Source organism: Octodon degus, unplaced genomic scaffold (assembly GCF_000260255.1).
Source record: "Octodon degus isolate 3935 unplaced genomic scaffold, OctDeg1.0 scaffold00003, whole genome shotgun sequence".
In the NCBI taxonomy this organism is placed as follows: domain Eukaryota; kingdom Metazoa; phylum Chordata; class Mammalia; order Rodentia; family Octodontidae; genus Octodon; species Octodon degus.
The window spans coordinates 9,579,883-9,602,847 of record NW_004524579.1 but is presented as its reverse complement, the minus strand read 5'-3'; the positions used below and the strand labels follow the sequence as shown (position 1 = coordinate 9,602,847).

The 22,965-nt window shown below is 37.6% G+C and overlaps 1 protein-coding gene across 1 annotated transcript in view; it reads right to left on the bottom strand.

The window, feature by feature from the left end:
- The window catches only part of Asxl3 (additional sex combs like 3, transcriptional regulator), a 148,606-nt gene that overhangs the window by 91,996 nt on the left and 33,645 nt on the right, over positions 1–22,965 (bottom strand). The window contains exon 5 of the mRNA XM_023715678.1: positions 22,592–22,697. Within this exon, the coding sequence (XP_023571446.1) occupies positions 22,592–22,697 (106 nt within the window). The remainder of the gene's footprint in view (positions 1–22,591; positions 22,698–22,965) is intronic.

Genomic DNA, 22,965 nt, shown 5'->3' with positions numbered 1-22,965 from the left:
GTAAGCTTCAATAAGACAGGGTCAACTAATAAATTCTTACCACATAATTAAGCCTTTGTGTTCTTGTTTTCTGACAGCTCCAATAAGCAGAGCACAATCAGCTGTCCTTCCTAAGGGTAACAACCAGGTGGCTCACCCTTTGATCCATTTGTTTCTGACTTAGCCATCTGATATTTGGGAAATGTATTTCACTATTTGTCTCATAGTTTAAATTTATTATTTCAGTGTGTTAACTGTAATTCATATACATTTACATAGGCAGTTTACAAAAGAAAAATAATCTGGTCAATTTAGAGCACAGAATTTCAGGAGGAGGCCAGGACTACAGAGTTGGGACACTGTTAAGTACTATAATGCTAGTTATCAATATAATTTATCTTCCTTATCCAGCTCTCTTTGTTTGATCTTACAGCCCACTTCAAATCTAACAAAGGACTAAGAATACTCCTGTACTGTGACATTTTCCTCCTGGGTCCCTCTTTTTAGAACTTGATCCTGAGATATTTCTATGGGTTACAGCATTTCCTCCTAATTACTGATTCTCATAAAGTAAGTATGGAACTTCAAAGAAAATAAAAATTTATTAGAAAATAAATTCTATAGGTGATTGCTCCTTTGGGATAAATGTTTATTTTTACTGAAAAATTTTAAGAACAAACAATATAGGTCATGTGTACACACAGTTCAACCACAGGCTCCAAGCAGTGTAGACACACACACATATATATTATTTTAAGCACTGACAAATATAGATATTTAATATGAACATATGAGTTACTCGTTTTTATATATATATATATATATATACATATATATAATAAAAGGATGGATAAATCAAAAAAATTTCATTGAGTAACTGAATTATAGTTTCAGGCAGCTCTGAGGAAACATAAGATTTCTACCTTATTTATTTTTGCAGCTTTCTTAATACACAGGACAAATTTAATTATTTGTCATATCTATTATCATATCTATTATTAAGAATAATCATTTTAAAAAATATTTACATAATACTTTTAAAATATATTTAAATTTTAAATGTTTTCTATTTAAAATAAATATTTATTTTTAAAATAATTACTTTTGAAACAATTGCCTGACTATTCATCTAGAGGAGTAAATTTGGCCTCTGCAATACAAGCCAAAAAAAATTAATGTTCAAGGAAATCCCCTATAAGTAAAATTACAACAGGAGCCAGGGAAGTGAAGAATTAGGACAGATGTTTTATCCAATAAATATCACACAGTGACATGTAGCTTAGAAACGGATATTTCTTTAGCATTCTGGACAGAATGGGAGCTATTTTTTAACTCCGTACTGGCATGATCGCAAAAATACTGTAATGCCAAGACTTTACACCCTGACATGCCACAAGATAGAATGTCTTTTTTATGGGTGGACAAACTGAAGATGCAGAAACAAAAATAAGAAGACAAGCTTTTTCCTGGAATTTTCATTATTCAACAATGTTTTAAAGCATTATTCTGGCCTATATTTTGCTACTTGCTCCCAAATCAGGTAAAACAAAAGCTACACTTAAAGCTGACCTGCTGGTTTGTCAGCTTGCCTCTTGGGTACCACTACTCTTACACCCTCAAAGATTTCCTTCAAAACACCCTGGTCAGAAGGTCAGGAGGCAAAGGTAGGTAGAAGATTTTAGGCAACCATGAGGCTGCTGCCAAGGTCAGAGAAACAGGTCCCTCTTTCTAGGACAACTGTGGGCTGTGGGTTTTTAGTGTCCTTACGTTGTCCTCCCTCCTCTTTTTCACTCACAATTCAAGCTGACCATGCTATGAAACTAAAATGTGGGGGTTCCAGCTCCACCACTGAATGCTAGAGAGGTGAGATGAGCAGCACTGTTTCCTAATCTGATTACTAATCTCCTGGCAGGTGTACCAGAAGATATCTGCGATTCTAACTGTGGTCCTTGACTCAAGATATAAAGAAGGGAGAAATCAGGACTGGAGTGTGATCTGCCTCCATGTCTAGTATCATACTTTGCTGGCTTCTCTACACCCTGTCCCTCCCTAGCTAATGGGGACTCCTCAGTGTCTCCTGGAGCCCTCTAACAGCTTTGTTTGCTGCATACTCTCTGAAGGTCCACTCTCCAAGCGTTCCTCACTCTTCCTGTTCACCCTGTCTGGGAAACTCATTGAGGCAGATCAAAGTCAGACACCTCCCCCAAAACTTCTGGGACTTTCCGGAAGCAGAGGGCTTCTTCCCCACTCCTGCTCAATTGGGAACTGGCCAAATTCATGACAGTCGCTCCAATATGGGGACTTGTACTGGCCTTAGGAGTTACAGACCAGTAATTTAGGTGAAGCTAGACTCGGCCAGAATAAAGATGTATATTAAACTAAGTTTTCAAACTTGATTTTTCACTAAATGTACTTAAAGTTATCAACTGTTGAAATAAATTTTAAGTTACTGTTGGTAATAAGAATTAACATCAGCAAATGTAATTTTACTATGGAAAATGCTACATAAAAGTGATCTTTTCCTCCAATTTGAAAATAGAAATCTTTTTGGAAAAAGTTTTTTATCTTAAAATCAGTGGGGGGAAATATGAAAGTCAAGCAATACACATCCCTGTGCCAGTCAGTGGGAAGTTTCATGAATGCCACCAACAACTGATATATTTCCCTCTTTCAAGATTTTTTTTTAATGTATTTAGTACAGAGGCTACAGGGTCTCACTACACAGATCAGACTTGCAGTTATCCTCCTATCTTCAGCCTCCCAAACGCTGGGATTACAGGTGAGCACCATCACACCCAGTCTCATTTGCTGTCTCAGTGCACCCCAGGGGTGGGGCCAGCATGACAGCCTGGGAATTGAACCCCAGGCCCCTGAATCTGCCTAAGCAGGCACTTTAATCCACTGAGCTATTTGGTGGGACCTATTTCCCTCTTTCATTCTTTCTCATTACCTTATTTTAAGAGATCGAGATGCACAGTTTTATGGTGTTTGCATAGGGAAATAACAAATAATATTTAGAAATCATTATGCTGCTTAAGGGGCAGGAGCCAGGGAGATGCACAACTGCATCAAAGACCAGAAGCCAGGCATCTCAGAGTCACTGCCCAATGATTACTGTGTGTCCTACTAAGTCACTTTAGAGGGAACGGGCTGAAGGAACCAGCGGTTGAACCAAGGATAACGGTAAGTGGAAGCAGCACCATGTGACCTTTCCTTCTATCATTCCTTCTCCAAATACTCCCTTTTAATTTTTCAAACAGTGTAACTAAACACTCTCAAATCCCAATAGATTTTGGTAGGAATGATTTTGAAATACTCTATGGGTTTCATGAAGCTTTAATGAATAAAATATTACATCTAAGAGGACATAGGATATTGGGTATAATACTCTGGCAACTGATTAGGGTTCAATAATACTCTAAAAGAGCTTTGTGTCTTAAAAGTTTATTTATTAATGCATAGCTTGATTATATAACTATTACTGAGTACATATCTTCATTACAAGTACTATGTATTGGCTGGGCAGATAGCTCTAAGCACCTGCATGGCAAACACAAGCACCTGGGATCAGTCCCCAGTATAGCATGCCATGCTGGTCCCGGAATCTCAGGCACACCATGCCGGACACCAGGCATGGTGGCACACCCCAATAGTCCCAGTGCTGAGAAGGCTGAGATAGGAGGATCACTAAAAGTCCAATCTGCATAGCGAGACCCTGTACCTAATAAAGAAAAAATTTTTTAAAATACTATGTATGTCCCTGGCATGCTATGCTGGCCTGACATCTCTGAAATAATAGCGTTTGAAGTAAAGAAACAACTGCAGAAAGGTATAGAAGAAATCAGACCAGAAATAACTTTTGAAGTACAAAAAGTAATGATAAATATAATCAAAGAAGTACTAAGTGCTTCTAAAGAATACACTGATAAAAAATAGAGCAGAATATAAAAATGATGGAACCCCTGAATAAGCAATATAGGAAAGAAATCGAATATATGAAACAGATTCAAAGTGATATACAGGAAATTAAAACCTCAATCACAAGCTGGCAAAACTGTTTCAGTGAAAGTGAAAATAGACTTTCTGACCTGAAAGACACCATTGCAGCTAGTGAAAAAGTAAGAAAAGAACTCTTTAAAACAACTAGGATGCAGGAAAAAATAATACAATACCTGCAAGATGATGCAAAGATGAACAATGTGAGGCTAATAGGCATCAATGAGAAGGAAGGAGTCAATACAAATGATATAAAAAGAATATGGGCAGAAGTAATAGCAGAAAACTTCCCAAATATGGGGCAACAATCTGACATTCCTGTAACCGAAGCATATAGAACTCCAAATAATATCAATCCAATGAAAACCACACCCAGACACATAATAATCAAGATTCCAGAAATTCAGCATAGGAACAGTATACTAAAAGCCGCTAAAGAAAAGAAACAGATCACATTTAAAGGAAAACCCATCAGAATAACGGCAGAGTTTTCTCCACAAACCATCAAGTCAAGAAGAGCATGGAGCAAAGTACTTCAAGTTTTGGAAGAAAACAAATTCCAACCCAGACTGATATATCCTGCAAAACTCTCTTTCAAATATAATGGAGAAGTGAAATATTTTCATGACAAAGAACAACTAAAGAATTTCATGATGACAAAGCCAAGCCTACACAGACTACTAAATGATGTTCTAGAGAGGGGGCAAATTGATCATAGCCTCATGAATGAGAATGGAAAGAACCAGCCAAATAGGGCGAACAATTAAATAGGGGAGAATAAGAGGTATACAATAGTAGTCTTTTAGTTATTCTTTTGTGTTCAGCCGCAGAATATTTTCATCAGCACAGCCTACAAATGGACTTCTCTTCCACCCTATGAGTCATGATTCCACCTGAGTCTACAGGGTGGATTTCAAAGAAATAGCTGTAGCTCAGTTCCACAAGTGACGCCTAGCCACCAGTAACTGTCACGGTCATTATGCATGTCCACAACACACTAGAACTTTGTGCGATATCCTATCCTCAAACTGCTAGAAGTGGTCATTTACTTGCCATTCCAGTATTTAATAATGTTTTACTCTTAGTACTTCTTTGTTATCATGAAAACTTTTTCTTAGTTCAATTGTTTTGAAACATTTAATTTTCTGAATATTGCTTAATCTTAATTTTTGTTCTAAGATTTATACTGTATCTTTGACTTACAATTTATTTAAAAGACATTGTATATCTTCTAGTATTAGAAACTTTAAAAAGTATATTTTCATTTTCTGTTGACTTTAAAAACAAAGATTTGTACCTATGTTGTTTATTTATTATTTTTTGCCTATATCTTGTAATATGAGAAACTACTTTGGCAGTAACAATACACAATGTACTAACCATTGTTACTCTCCTAAAATCTTGTTTTGAGATTTTGTACAATTGTTTTTTTTTCTTTAAAATAAAATAACTGATGTCAAAAAAATTAAACACAGCAGAATAAGAGGTATATAATAGTAGTCTTTCAGTTATTTTTTTGTGTACAGCAGCAAAATATTTCCATCAGCACGTTCTACAAATGAACTTTTCTTGCACCCTATGGGTCAAGACTCCATCTGGGTCTACAGGGTGGATTTCAAGGAAATAGCTGTAGCTTAGTCCCACAAGTGACACCTGGCCACCAGTAACTGTCATGGTCATTATGCATGTCCACAACACACTAGAACTTTGTGCAATATCCTATCCCCAAATTGTTAGAAGTGCTGGTCGTTTATTTGCCATTCCAGTATTTATCTTACATTCTTATTCTCAGTACTTCTTTACTATCATGAAAACTTTTTCATAGTTCAATTGTTTTGAAACATTTTATTTTTCATTAATTAGTATTTAATTTTCTGAATATTGTCTAATCTTAATTTTTGTTTTAAGATTTATACTATATTTTTGTTTTAAGATTTATACTATATCTCTGACTTACAATTTATTTAAAATCATGGTATGATATCTTCTCCTAGTATTAGAAACTTTAAAAAGTATATTTCCATTTTCTGTTGACTATATGTTACTTCTTCCCTTTTATACATGCATACACACACATATATATTTTTAAAAAATACGTGTATAACTTGACATAAGATTGGTACCATTTTATAGAAATCTTCAATGACCTTTTAAATAAGGGTTCATCTAATATATTTTATATCCTGTATAACTATCATATTGAGAGTGCTTTATTGTTTATCCAAGAGCATACTGCAACTTCTCTTGCCTTTTGCATTATGCTCTTTGTTATTTTCTATATGCTATGTCTGGAGGTATTAAAATGTTTCAAGTTTGTATAACTGGAAAATATTTTACTTTTAGTTTTCAAAGGTATGTTTGCTAGTATAAAATTCAAAAAGGACAGATCTTTTTTTTTTCTTTCAGTCCTTTAATTAGTCTAGTTTCTTACACACTTGGTCCTTTTTTTTCTTTCTAATGTGGAATAAGATGCTATTTAATTTTCTTTTTCGATAGCTAATATTTATATATATATGCTTTAATGATTTTTTTCTTTATAGTAAGTTTTGGACAATTCCATTTTTGTGTATCTTGGTATGATTTTATTTAAATTTCTTGTGTAAAAGGTTCATTTTTCTTGAAAATGTGGTATTATAAGTTGAACTAAATTCAGAAATTTTAAATCTTTAAATATTTATTGCCTACTCCTTTCTACTTTGAGAATTCTAATGATAGGAATATAAGTTTCTCGGTTTTGACACAGTGAACTATTATGACTGATCTGTAAATTCTTCATTTTTATTTTGGACAATTTGTGTTATATTCATTTATGTTTGTAAATAATTTATTTACAATTTCCAATCTGAAAAAAAATAAATAATACTATGTATGTCCCTGGCATGCCATGCTGGCCCCGCCCCCTGGGCATGATGAGAAGTTGATAAGACTGGGCATAGTGCAGTGCATGCCCGTAATGCCAGGGCTTGGGAGGCTGAAAACAGGAGAATCATTACAAGTCTGATCTACATAGTGAGAACCTGTAGACTCTGTAGCCGCTGTACTAAACACATTTTTTAAAATTCCATATGATTTTAAAAGCTATTTTCTTAAAGAAAAAATAGTGCAGACCCACTAGTTTGAGGTGAGAAAACAGTGTTGATAACTAAACTTTGTTTTGAAGAATCAATATATTGATAATTTAAAAATCTTTCCCAAATGGCAAATGAAAGCATTTGGAGCTCTGTGTTATACATAGTACTTAAATTGGAGATCATATACATCACATATTCTGGAGATTAACCACAACAAAATATGTAGCCAAAAAATTAAAAATTGAAAGATCACAGTAATCTATGTTACTCCAATAAGATATTTACTGGATTCCCATTTTTTTAGAGAAACGTAATTTCTTAATCATTTTTGGATCAAGTCTATAGAGGGCTGCCCTCTCTAAAAATATTCCTTTCCACAGATAGGTATAGGCATCTGGGATTAAACAAGTGTTCTCACTGCATTCAACAGAAAAAAATAGCACATTTGAAGGACCAAGAAAAACTAGCAATTTGGAGCAGTATTAAAAACAAAATGATGGAAACGGCAATATTTGCCTAAAAATCTTTCAAAGGACAAGGGCTCTGAATATGGTAACTATCAATCTCTTAATAATATAGGGCCATGTATTCTAGGAATAAAACATCTAATTAACTTGAATTTTTACCATATTTTACATAATCTGCATCATTAGCCCAGGGAAGCCCTCTTCTTATATAGCAAAGGTTTTTAGAGGAACAAAGAACAAAGTAAACTAACATGATTGGTGAATAAGATGACAATTGTACTAGCAACAGATAGCCCTAAGAAGACAAGGCTCCTTCAAGAAAAGATCTTGTCTACCTCAATTTTTTTTTTTTGTTTTAGTTTATATCAATGCTACAGATGACACTCACTTGTCACAGAACTGGACAACCCACAGCTTCATTACAGTGAGTCCCATGGTCCACAAATACTGGCGTCCTCTCCTCATACACTGAAGACAGAGCCCTAAGATTATCACCCAACTACAAGCATCCAATTTATCAGCCAAGCAATTCAGATACACTAGTATCTCTAGATATCCCTAAAAAAATTTCTTCAAACACAAATTAGAAGAAAAAAACACCTCAACCTCACAAATAACTATATTAATAGGAAAGACATATCCTATCCATCGCAGCCTAACAGCTCTAGAACCAATAATGATTTCTCTCAGAACTATGTAGCACAATATGCTGCCTATTTGACATGAAAGACTGTTAACGGCTATTTTTCTGTGCTCGTACAACACCTGTGACCTTCCATGCTGCATCACTTCCTGACACAGCTGTACAGAAATACATCAATTGACCTAGAAAATGAGAAATAGAAACAAGTGCACAAAAAGCATATCAGCAGAAGGTTAGTGCAGGTCACAGGTAAATGCTGCACTTACGGGCAGCATTACTAATTACTTCCACATATAAAAGATCAACTCCCTTGTAGGGAGTTAGGTGAGGTGTGCAGGTGGCTAGCTGCTTAAGGAATGGTTATCTATAGTCATTTTAAAAACAGAAGAGAGAACAAAGTTTTTTCTTGTTCTGAAATCAATGAACAAGTTCTTCTTCTCCTCCTTCTCCTTCTCTTTCTTCTTGTACTTCTGTTTTAAAAGCATTTGTTGCTATATACAAATCACAGTCTACATAAATCGAATAGAACACTGGCTGCCTAGTTAAGATGAGTAATTGGGGGAATACCTTTAATTTTGTTCTCATTTGAAAGTCTATTTTCATTATGAGATCATACTTTTCTAATCTTTATCTCTACATTATGAAATATTTATCCCATAACTCGAGAAAAAGAGGGCAAGTACACTTAAATGAATCACTTCATCTGCACTCATCTGCACTTAGAAAACTTTCTTTTCCTCCATAACTCTGGATTGTTAAAACTGACTAAAATCCATTTGCACAACAACAAAGTTCACAGTTCAAGGGATAAAATGTAAGAAGACATCCCTAATGGATCAGAGAAATGGAAAGTAGTATCCATAAGTGATATTTCCTAGAGTTGGAGTAAATCATTTGGAGAAGTTTGTTAACTACGTGGTGACCAGCTGTTCTCCATCATCAGGGAGGGGGAAGGAAGAGGAAAATAGTTTAATTAAAGGCATAAAAGATTCCAACATAACAAAAAAGGCTGTACCTGAAAGTTATCAAAAACACAAAGATAGAAATACAAGAAGACTGAGATTTCTATCTCTTAGACATCTGCTATTATTAGAATATGTCTAACTCAACTGACTGGTGTAAGAACAACGCTGGCATGAGGCTGCACCCAGGGCTAGATGGTCCTTTGAAATCCCTCTTGAATTTTATGATCTATGAAACCTCTGTGCATGGAAAAGAAGACAGAATGAGACAGGGGACAGATGAAGTACTATATTCTACTGGTGGTTGCTTATGACTGTCAAGAGTATTCTCTTGCCTTTGTACCTTCTTCTATGTGTCATTAAAACAATACAATGTTCACATACGTCAGTTTCTTTGGGCCACAAATTTAGAACAGGTGTCTCCATGAGCTAACAGTTATTGACTAAAATACAAAATGTTGCATGAAAGATAAGTTTGCTTAACCCAAGAAAATGAGGGGACTGGTTATAGGCACTGAAGGAATTTCCTTCCCTTCCCTACAAGACTCTTCGCAAAGGGCTGCCAGGTAGAAACTGGCCGTGCTGTCTCATCCCCCTCCACGGACTCTGGAACCCACCAACACCGTGCTAAAACCCCACCACCCATTCACCACACAGTGTCCTGTAGGAAACCACACTGGAGTGCTCACAGGTGAACCACTGCAAAACTTCCAGCCAAACAAGACCACAAAGAAGAACACAACACATAGGTGGGCAATCTCTAAAGTTACTCCAAGATTTCCTTTCCCAGCTCCACTGTCACCCTCCTTTTCCCTTCATTTCTTCTCTGTGAATGTGCTCTTCAAACTCAATGTGGCTGCTACTGTCGGTGGCCTGAGCTTTTATTAGCATACTCCTCACTTTCCCCACAAAGCTCCTCATCTGCATGTAATTGACGGCTCAACCCACACACTTCAGGCCACCTTAACGTACTTTTCATTTTTGATAAAAGACCCTCCGAACTGTGGTCTCTGAGCCAATGAAAACAATGGCTGAGGTGAATAATGTTTCATTACATTAACATAACTCTGCCAAGAATCACATAATCAGAAATCCACTTATAAAACTGGCCATAAAGAATAATGAAAAGAAGCCATATAAAATTCTTGAAATGTTGGAATCATTATTTACCCTGGAGTGTAAAGTCTAAAACACAGGATACATTTTCTCTGTTTTTTTTTTTTTTTTAACTAGGACTTTTAAAATACAAATTCCCCTGGTTGTGGGCTGCTTCCTCCCTGAAAGTCATTAGGGTTAATAGCAAGCAGAACCCTTTTTGATCTCTGCGGATGAAACTGTACATTCTCTGGTTTCCTCATTTTAAGAAAATAAATAGGCTGGTTGATTTCAAATGTGAAATATGTTATAATCGTAAGAAGGGAAACACATTTCTTTCTTGTTAATAACAATTTCTAGGCAAGGATGAAGAAGGTAAAGATTGTCCACTGATAGAATAATTTCATATAAAATATGTATGTGTTCTGCAAACCACCAATGCCTTGTAAGTCAACTTTGTATATGTGAGCATAATCATGATCAACCAGTGTGTTATGCTCAGAAAACAACTCAGACACATACCCATAAATCTCTGACTAAAATAGACTATAAAATTTGTAATATTTTCTTTGAGTGACAAAGATCTATAATTACATAGGCATAAATGGTCATGGGTTGTCAACACAGATATACCAAGTGATTCACCTAAATCACTCTTCAATCTCTAGAGCTTTGCCTGTAAAATTTGAACAGTTTACCTTCTCAAGTTTGTATCTCTGACGCTTATTCATTTGAGGGACTGTTCAGAAGTCAAAGAAACATACACATAACCATAGTCCTGTGTCTCATAATTCTACAATCAATAATATACCACTTTTCCCACACCATAAACATTTTCAACAAAACTGTTTTAAAATGTATCTTGGTCAGCCAATGCCCATTTTCAAAAGAATCTGCTTTAGTCAACTGATTCCACAAGGAGCACTACAGCACTACTGTCACTATGTTTACCTACAGGTACCAGTGTTTATGACTGGTGTCAAGCTGCTAAGATTTCTTTCAAGTTATCAAGTTAGCAGTTTGGTAAGACTGTTTTCAAATACTTCTCCACTTAACTCTGTTACGTGCACCATGTGTCAATTAAAATAACTCTATGGTAGCAGTCTTATTTTTTATTATATCAAAGGTATATTACCCATTAATGGCTATAACTTACTTCAATATGAAACTTCCCACTTTCACTTCAATGAGGGACTAGCAGATGGTAGGGAAGAGGGATAGGACAGCTGCACTCTCTTAATTCAATGAATACAGAGATTTGTTCTAATAGTGTTTGTGGACAACATATCATGTCTTGTCTACATCTTGTGCAATGAATAACCACTAAGACAACAATATGCAATGTATTAGTTATTGAAACTGTGCTAGTAATCAGTTTTGAAAAAAAAAGCTTTTACTTAGGAATTGCATTGTTTTTTCAGTAAACTTCTGCATGTAAAAAAAAAAAAAAAGGCAAGGTATTGCCTTCCTGCCTCTTTCCCTATCCTTCCCCTTTCTTCCTCATACTCACACCCACATATCTCTCATCTCTCTCCCCTCTCTCTCCTTCCTATCTGTGTCTGTCTGTCTGTGTCTGTCTGTCTGTCAGTCTGTCTGTCTGTCTGTCTGTCTGTCTGTCTCTCTCTCTCTCTCTCTCTCTCTCTCTCTCTGTGTGTGTGTGTGTTCAGATTTTCAAGATATATTTTTACAGCTGTAAGAAGTATGTAAAGCACATTCATTCTAACCACTGGTTCAAATATGTATGCATAGTAAGCCAGGAAATCACCTAAAGCAGTTCAGTTTCCTGGAATTTATTATGGCCATGTAAGTCATCATGTGGCATCCCACTTTCTGTCAAATTCTCAAATTTATGATCAAAGACTAACGCTAGACAGACAAAATCTATCAGTGGCTGATAATGGATGCCTCCGTTTATAAGCACAGTGTCTGAGTCAGTAGAGCCTAGTTGCTGGGGTCCCACATCCCTAGGCATGAGAGTTGGATGAGACATTTAATCTATGTTTGTTTTCCAACTAGCAATTAAAATAAAAAGGTCCTATTATAAAATCATGTGCTTCGCAGAAATGCTGTGAAAGATCAAAGAATATGGATGTAAACAGTTTACAAAGGCTTAAGCACTCAATAGATTTTTCAACATCGAAGTTTGAAAATGTATCTTGAGGCTAGATTAATAGGCTGTATGGAGAGGTACATGATACTTACATGAATAGGAAACACTCTTGTCCTGCACAAAGCAATTGTGGTTTGCAATAAGATACAAAAGTGGGCAGGTGAAGGAAACACTCAAGGAAATAAGCTATTTACTATTCTTTCAGTGATTCCCCAAAGCAATTTCTCTAATGCAACTTCAAAGAAGTGGCCAGGAAATCTAATTTTGGTTGCATTAGCTGGATATGTGGGGGTATGAGTTATTCTGTGAAGTACCTATTCACATGTCAAATTACGGGAGTTTACTTATCCCTGCTTTGGTTTAATTACAGGCTGAGTGCTCTCATCCTATCTCCCACCCCTACCCAACTACTAAAACTTCCTTTGTCTCCTTTGAAATTCACTATTAGTCCTGAAAAAAATCTCCATATTTTCTCTGAATACGCCCTTCATGTTTTGGTCCACTAAACGTGGCTTTCTCCTCCAGATACTACTTCTCCAGAAAGCATTTTCTTTTCCTGTCTTGTAACACTGCACCTGGAATAGGATAGGTGAGCTAGCCTTTTCTCATTCTTCTTTAATACTCCTCTCCCTCCCTGCTCCTTGGGTGCCTGATGCCAGCATTACGTCTCCTGGCATCACACTATACTGTCAACTTCTCCTATTTGCGGTATTTACCTACAGTTCCATGGCCTCTCCTCCAGGGGCCTTTTAGACTGTGCACAGTGCTTAAACCTTCACAACTGCCTTAGACCTAGCTCCTTTCTTTCATCTCTACCACATTCCATCCTATTCCCCTAAACTCAGTGTCACCGACTCAACTCTTTTATCACTTTGCTTCTAAATCATTGTCTCTAGAATCCAAACTCAAATAGGCCTTCCAGCTCATTGAAGCCACCACTATCACACCATCCTTCACATAACTGCATCATCACTTAACCTCACATTCAGCTTAAACTCTCTGATCACTAACTTCACTTCACCTATCCCAGACTCCTCTGTCCTTTCTTACTTCTGGAGTTACACTTATGCAAAAAAATAAATAAATAAAAATAGAAATAAACAGTTATACATTTTACATAGAAATTTGTTTACACAGAAACCTTCACCCCTACACATGCTCCCATACTACACACCTTCACCCCTACGTGTGCTCCCATACCTACAAAGCTTCACCCCTATACATGCTCCCATACTACATACCTTCATCCTTAAAGTGCTCCCATATTATACACCTTCACCCCTACACGTGCTCCCATACTACATACCGTCACTCCTTCACATGCTCCCATACCTACATACCTTCACCCCTACACATGCTCACATACTACATACCTTCATGCCTCCACGTGCTCCCATACTACATATCTTCACGCATATACATGTTCTGATACTAAATACCTTCACCCATACATGTGCTCCCATACTACATACCTGCACCCTTACATGCGCTCCCACACCTACAAACCTTCACCACTACATGTGCTCCCATACTTCATACCTTCACCCCTACATGAGCTCCCATACTACATATCTTCACCACTACAAGTGCTCCCATACCTACAAACTTTCACCTCTATGCATGCTCCAATACTACATATCTTCATTGTTACACATGCTCCCATACTATATACCTTAACCCCTACATGGGCTCCCATGCTACATACCTTCACCCCTGCACGTGCTCCCATACCTATGTACCTTCACTTTTACACATAATCCCATACTATATACCTTCACCCATACACGTCCTCCCATACTACATACTTTAACCCATATATGTGCTCCCATACTACATACCTTCACCCATAAATGTGCTCCCATACTACATACCTTCACCCATACACAGGCTCCCTTACTACATACCTTCACCCATACACGTGCTCCCATACTACATACCTTTAACCCTACATGCGCTCCCACATCTACAAACCTTCACCCCTACATGAGTTCCCATACTACATACCTTCACCTCTAAATGAGTTCCCATACTACATACCTTCACCCCTACACATGCTCCCATACCTGCAAACCTTCACCTCTACACATGCCCCCATACTACTTATCTTCATCCTTACACATGCTCCCATACTATACACCTTAACCCCTAAATGTTCTTCCATACTATATACTTTCACCCCTGCATGTGCTCCCACACTACATAGCTTCACCCATACACGTGCTCCCATACTACATACCTTCACCATACACAGGCTCCCATACTACATACCTTTATCCATACATGTGCTCCCATACTACATACCTTCAACCCTACATGCGCTCCCACACCTACAAACCTTTACCCCTACATGTGCTCCCATACTACATACCTTCACCTCTAAATGAGCTCCCATAATACACACCTTCACCCCTACACATGCTCTCATACCTGCAAACCTTCACCTCTACACGTGCTCCCATACTACTTATCTTCATCTTTACACATGCTCCCATACTATACACTTTAACTCCTACATGTGCTCCCATACTATATACCTTCACCCCTGCACATGCTCCCATACTACATAGCTTCACCCATACACGTGCTCCCATACTACATACCTTCATGCCTATACATCCTCCATACCTACATAACTTTACGCCTCCATGTGCTCCCATACTACATACCCTCACCTATACACATGCTCCCATACCTACATATCTTCACCCCTACATGTGCTCCCACACTACACACCTTCACCCCTACACATGCTCCCATACCTACACACCTTCAGCAATTCATGTGCTCCCATACTACATACCTTCACCCCTACACATACTCCCATAGGTACATAGCTTCACCCCTACATGTGCTCCCATACTACATACCTTCACCCCTACACATGCTCCCATACCTACAAACCATCACCACTACACATGCTCCCATAGTACTTACCTTCACCCCTACACAAGCTCCCATACTACATACCTTCACCCATACATGTGCTCCCATACCTACATAACTTCACCCCTACATGTGCTCCCATACTACATACTTTCACCCATATACACACTCCCATACTACATACCTTCCCCCCTACATGTGCTCTCATACCTACAGACATTTACCCTTTCATATGCTCCCATACCTACATACCTTCACCCATATAAATGCCCCATACCTACATAACTTCACTCCTACATGTGCTCCCATACTACATACCTTCACCCCTCCATTTGCTACCATACTACATACCTTCACTCATACACATGCTCCCATATCTACAAAGCTTCACCCCTACATGTGCTCCCATACTACATACCTTCACCCATACACGTGTTCCCATACCTACATAACCTCACCCCTACATGTGCCTCCATACTACATACCTTCACCCCTGAATGTGCTCCCATGCCTACATACCTTCACCCCTCCATGTGTTCCCATACCTGCATACCTTCACCCCTCCACGTGCTCCCATACCTACATAATTTCACCCCTACACATGCTCTCATATTACATACCTTCACCCCCCTCCATGTGCTCCCATACCTACATAACTTCATCCCTTTATGTGCTCCCATACCTACATAAGTTCACCCCTAGACGTGCTCCCATACTACATACCTTCACCTCTGTACATGCTCCCCTACCTACAAATGTTTACCCCTATACCACCTGCTCCCATACCTACAAACATTCATCCCTACACATGGTCCCATACTTACAAACCCTGACCCCTATACATGCTCCCATACCTACAAACTTTTACCTCTACATGGCCCATACCTACAAACTTTCACCCCTATGCATGCTTCCATATTGCAAACCTTCACTGCTATACATAGTCGCATACATACATACCTTCAATTCATCCCTATATGTGTTCCCATAGCTACATACATTCACCCCTACATGGCCCATATCTACAAACCTTCACTCCTACATGTGATCCCATACTACATACCTTCACCCTTACACATGCTCCCATACCTATATGCCTTCACCCCTACATGTGCTCCCATACCTACATACATTCAAGCCACATGTATTCCCATATCTACACACCTTCACCTCTACCTGTGCTCCCATACCTACACGCCTTCACCCCTACCCATGCTCCCATACCTATATGCCTTCAGCTGTATATGTGTTCCCATATCTACATGACTTCCCTCCTACATGTATTCCCATAGCTATACACCTTCGCCCCTACCTAAATAGGCTCATGCCTCCTCCTGCCTCCCTTCTAGCCATGGTTCACACTCCCACAATGGTCAGGCTCACCTGAACAGGTCTCGCTCTTGTTAATCCAATCAGGTATATGACAGGTACATGACAATGTGACATCCTTCATCCATTATCAAATTTTCCTCTCCAACTGTAAATTTCTTTTCAGCCAACAATTTTTCTAATAATTGATTTTAAAAACCAAAACCTTTTCTTGACTCTACTTTCCCTTCCAGCCACTTTCCCATTTTATTCCCCTTCTGCAACTCAAAAATCTTCAAAAAAATTGTCTGTACTTGAGATCGCCAATTTCTCTCCACCCAATCCTTCTCCACTCAGATGTGGCTACCATTCATGGAAATCATCAGTGTCCAGTTCATCCACACTCATAATGCAAATCCAGTAGTAATTTCTTAATCAGCACAACCTAACAAGTGCAAAGCACTGATGCCCTGGAGTCCTTTCCTTCTAGAAACACCCTCTTCACTTGGTTTCCCAGACAGAGCACTTGATTTCATGTCCTTTAGCATCAGCTTCAATCACTGTTTCCTACCATCTCTCCAGCCTCTTGAAAGTCAAGTGCCCTTAGTTCAGTCTTTGAGCCTTGCTACTTTGTGACTTACCTTCAGTTCTTTGGTGATCTTATCTGGTTTCATGTCTATAAAACCTCCTATAAACTGACCATTGCCAGCTCTGTACCACTAGCAATATATTTCCTTTGCATTTCTTTAAAAAAAAAACTAAATTTTTATAGAAAAATCATACAAACTTTCATAACAATAAGATAACAATTGTTGATACACTGTATATCATTATCTTCTCAGTAGTCCTAAGACAAATATTCCTTCTTCGGCTGGTGAAATAGTTCAGCAGACTAAGCACCTGCTTAGGCAAGCACAGGGACAGGGGCTTGATCCTGGCACCACACATCATATCAGCCCCACCCTCAGGTGCACTGAGCTGGCCACCAAGAACCGACATAGTGGAACATGCCTGAAATCCCAGCGCTGGGAAGGCTGAAAACAGGAGGATCACTGTGAGCAGTCAGACCCTGTACCAAATACGTTTTTTAAAAAAAGAAAAAGAAAATGCCTTGTTACAAGATTAAAAACAAGCAGTAGCAGAACAAAGAGAAGTTAGTAACAGAATGAAATCAATTGGAATATACATTAAAATGTTTTTGAAACAATGGACAGGTAATTTGGGGGCATATTTTCACTTCTCCTTGTTTCCTTATTATCTGTTTTGCTCTTAATTTGTGTGCATAAGAAATGTGCATTTCTCACAAAATAAACCATGAAATATTTAATCTTGAATGTCTTATTTTACTTAACATTACATTCTCAAATTAGATTTGTTGTGGTTTGTGTCTAGCTGTTCCCCCAAAGCCTCATATAAGTTATGGGGCAGACATGGCAGGAAGAGCAATGAGTGGCTTGAGGGGTGGGGCCAGAGGACCAGGGCAACAGCTCGAGGGGTGGGTCAGGGAGGGGGAGAACTGTTAAATTGGCCAGCCTGTGCTTTCTCGGAGATGTGGACAGGGTCATCCTGGACATGGCAGCGCCCCAGCCTCTCCTTCAGTGTCTTGAAACCTCCAGTAACTGTGAGCTAACTAAACCTTTCTTTCCCTCATTTTGAGTGTCGGGTATTTGTCCCAGCAACAACAGAAGAGTAACTAATACATCGATTCTTTTGCCTATGAATACCTTGTTTATCTTTCTTTTTGGCCAAGCAATAATTCATTGTGTATAAATATCACATTTTCCTATCTATCCATCTGTCTATTGGATATATATGCTGTTTCTAAGATAAAGTTATTCATAAATTGTGCTGCTATAAGCACAGGCATCCATGTGTCCTTGTAATATGCTGATTTTAACTCTTTTGGGAAGGTACCTAAAAGGCAGATAGCAGACTCAAAAGGAATTTCTACTGTTAGTTTTTTGAAAAATCTCGTTTATTTCCATGGTGGTTGCACTAGTTTTTATTCTCACTAAAAATGGCAGAGTTCCTCTTCCCCCATATCCTTGACAGCATTTGTCATTAGTAGGTTTTATGATATGATCCCATTTGCTGATCGTAGGTATTATTTCATGGGCCACTGGAGTTCCATTAAAAATATCTTTGCCTGCCAGCAAGATGGCTAAGCAGACTAAACACTTGCTTAGGCAAGTGCACGGACCAGGGTTCAATCTCCTGCACCACATGCCCCGCAGGCCCCACCCCCAGCATGCTGGGCTGGCTACCAAGACCCAGCATGATGATAGTGCATGCCAGTAATCCCAGTGCTGGGGAGGCTGAAAACAGGAGGAGCACTATGACTCTGAACTGCATAGTGAGCTCCTATACCTGTACCAAACACATTTAAAAAAAATCTTTGCCTAAGTCTATGTGATCAAAAGTAGTAAATATTTTTATCTCCCAACAGATTAAGTGTTTCTGTTTTAATATGTAGATCTTCGACTCATTTTGATTTTAGGTAATACCCATATCTCTCACCATATACTAAGCTAAAATTTTCTTTGAATCCCAGACAGATAAATGGAGTTATTAATACATCCACTTGAATATCAAGATGGAATCCCACGTTCAATGTCAAAAATAAACTACTATGTTAAGGTAAAGACAATGGTATTTTTCTTTTTTCCCATAATTATATTGAGAAATAAATAGCAATGAGACAGTTTCAAATCAAATTGGTAGGACAGTTCCAATAATTAACACAATGCATACTCGCGTCCTAGTGGCTATTTGCTGTACGAGATGCAGACATGACATCCTATTTAAAAACACAATTACAACAAATACCTCCATTCATTAAGAGAATGTAACTATATATCTATCCTAACCATTTTGAATACACAGATACAAAATAGACATTCATCTGTATTCCCTTTTTTGTTTAGTTCTGTCATTTGAATACTATAGGTGTGTTAACTCAGCAAAATATTCTCAAAGAGTCTAGTAATCCATAATGGTATTGGATCTTCTGCTTGACTGGCAATGTCAGAAATTGTTGACCTGAGTCCCCTACAGCTCAACATAACAACATGGCTTTACTTCTTATACTTCATTTTTATACATTTCTTCTGGTTGGTTAAGATGAAGATAAAGCAAGACCTATGCAACACAGAATAGAAGACATAGAAGAAATAGACAGATTCCTAGAAAGGTACACATTACCACAACTGAGTCAACAAGATATAACCACTCTCAATAGCCCAATAACAGCCAATGAAATACGAGATGTAATTAAAAACCTACCGGCAAAGAAAAGTCCAGGTCCAGATGGATTCACAGCTGAATTTTACAAGACATTTACAGAAGATGTAGTCCCTATACTCCTCAAACTATTCCATGAAATTGAAAAGGAAGCAATCCTCCCAAAATCATTCCTGGCATCAAGTATTATACTGATACCAAAATCAGAGAAAGGCACAACAAAGAAAGAGAACTATAGGCCAATCTCCCTCATGAACATAGATGCCAAAATCCTCAATAAAATCCTATCAAATAGAATACAGCAAATCATCAAGAAGATCATACATCTTGACCAGGTAGGATTCATCCCAGGGATGCAAGGATGGTTCAATATTTGAAAATCTATAAATGTAATACACTATATCAATAGAGTGAAAACTAAAATCCATATGATCATCTCAATTGATGCTGAAGAGGCTTTAATAAAGTCTAACACTCATTCATGTTCAAAGTCCTACAGAAAATTGGAATAGATGGCCTCTACTTCAATGTGGTAAAAGCTATTTATGAAAACCCAATGGCTAACGTAATTCTAAATGGGGAAAAACTGAAATCTTTTACTCTTAGATCTGTTACAAGACAAGGATGTCCTCTATCACCACTCCTAATCAATATAGTTCTGGAATCATTAGCTACAGCCGCTAGACAAGAGAAAGAAATAAAAGTAATAAGGATAGGTAAAGAAGAACTTAAATTATTATTTGCAGATGATATGATACTTGGAAGACCCAAAAAACTCCATCAAGAAGCTACTAGAATTAATACAGAAATTCAGTAGCATAGCAGGAAACACTATTTTTCTACTTGCTCACACACAGAACTTTGGAGTCATTTCTGATTCTTTATCTCATGAACACATCCATCAGTCGGGAGCTACCACTGGAACTCCTTCAGCCATGTCCAGAGTCCAATCACTTTTCATCATACCCAAATCATTACCTTTCCTTGAATTATGGCAGTAGCTTTTTATTTTTGCCCTTTTTTTCTTTATACTTGACAATATAGCTAAAATGTGAGATCATTATCTTTCTAGCTCAAAATCCTGTAAAAGCCTAATATATCACCAAAAAGGAAAAAGTCTACATCAAGGTGTTATATTATCTGGCCCCCATAACTTATCTGGTTTTATATCTTACCATTCTATGCTCATTTGATGTGAGTTCCCTACATGAGCAGCATCTAGCTGCTTCTGATATATTTTAGGTATTCCCCTGCCTCAAGGCCTTTGTAAGTTTTATTCCTTCTATCTCAGCTCTTTACCTTTAAATACCTATTTCTTCACTCCACTCAGGATTTTTTTCAAATATACTACTTTCTTGTACTCTTACTCCTTTACTTTTCCTAGTATCACTTGTCAAAACTAAGCTACAAATATTATGTGTTTACTTTACTTATTGGTTATCTCAAAGAATATAAACTCCAAGATAAGTCTGTTACTTACTGCTGGAAATGCAAGTAACACACTGCCCAACACAGACTAGAATCTCAACACATGTTGAGAGACACCATGAGGGCTCTCCTGTGCAGGAAGTATAACAGTGGGAATCAGCTAAAATTCACCTTCCTCTCAGGATGTTCCGCTCATGGGCCCCTCCAGAAAAATTGCTGTGTATCATTGGTTTGTCTCCTTTCTAACTTCAAGGTGATGCCAAGGTTTAAAATACCACCAGAAGGAGGGGCTGGAGATCAATGGGGACAGAAATTTGTTATCAAGTCAAGCACAGGTTGGTCAAAATAATTTAAAAGTCTAAATCTATTTTACTAGCACAAGAGTTTCTGTTTATTATGTTACATATACAATTCCTGCACAAAGAGGGTCATATAGTAATTAAATAGCATCAGTTTTATCAGGCCTATGGGCAAGTATATCAATTTAAAGGGCAGGATTGCGCCCCCTTTGGCAGCACATGTACTGAAGGAGAGGACTGTGCTGGCCAACATGCAGATACCATAGGAAGGGATTCTGACTGCCAGTAGCAAAATTAATCACTTGAAGTTCTTACTGAAACATAATGTTTCAGTAAGAATCCTTTAAACATTTGTTTGCTTAAATATAACTTACTGATTCTCATGAGTCTACTGGCATTTTAATTATACCATTCCTCCCAAATTATGATCAGGAGCCAATAATGACATGGGTGGGCAGGGTGGAAGAAGGTACAACAGCTTCTACAGGACAAAATTTCAATCCTACATAATGCACACCAAAAGAGTCATGATGTAATTGTCTTGAGAGTGATACAAATGAGATGACAAGGACAGATTGTAGAGCTTAAAATTATCCCCTTAAAATTCGGGGAAGTTCATTTCCTTTTCAACAAAGTTTAACAAGAAAACTTCTTATATAAACTTTTGTTTGCTATGAAGAATGGGAACACTATGCTTAATTTACAAAGACAAAACCAAGAACCAAACTGTTTTAAAACTACTTGGGATCACAGGGAGTAGCAGTTCAATAAGGAATAAAATATTGGTAGGTATTCTTAGTCCATCCAAAAGAATAAAACCACTTGATACCTCCACTTATCCCATTAACTCTCCAGGAGAAACATAATGATAATGTTAACAGTCTTGAAAATGATTCAAGAAAACAGACACTGTTAAAATAGCCAAAATAAAAAGGTAGTATGCATTTCTTACATTTAAAATTAAAAGTGACGGAAGATAAATCTTAGTGTACATTAAAAATACAGAAGAAACATTATGTCTTAGTGTTTGCATTCAGTTAGTGAACTAGTGGGGTAGTAGGTGCCCTTGACAAGGTCAAGGGTTTGCATTTTGCAGCTCTTCACATTTACCTCCGTTCTCCTCTCCACTGACGTTTGCCTCAGCCATCTCTGTGCCATCTGGTTCAGATTCACAAGCTAAATCCAACTCTCCATCCGCTGGGCATGACTCTTCTTTCTGTATTATTTTTTTAAATGATGATTTATGGAGATGTGTTAGCAGCAGAAGTCATTTAAAATACTTTTAGTACCCTAAAACATTATTGCAGTTATATGCAATTTGGAATTGGAAAACAGATTACAGATTTGTTTTTCAGTGTCAAATCACTCCTTAGAATGAAAAAAAAAAAAAAAAAAAAAAAAAAAAAAAAAAAAAACAGCTCTAGTCGTGGTTAGCATGTCTGGACAAATCGTTCCCCCAAATAAAGCAGAAATAAATTTTCTTT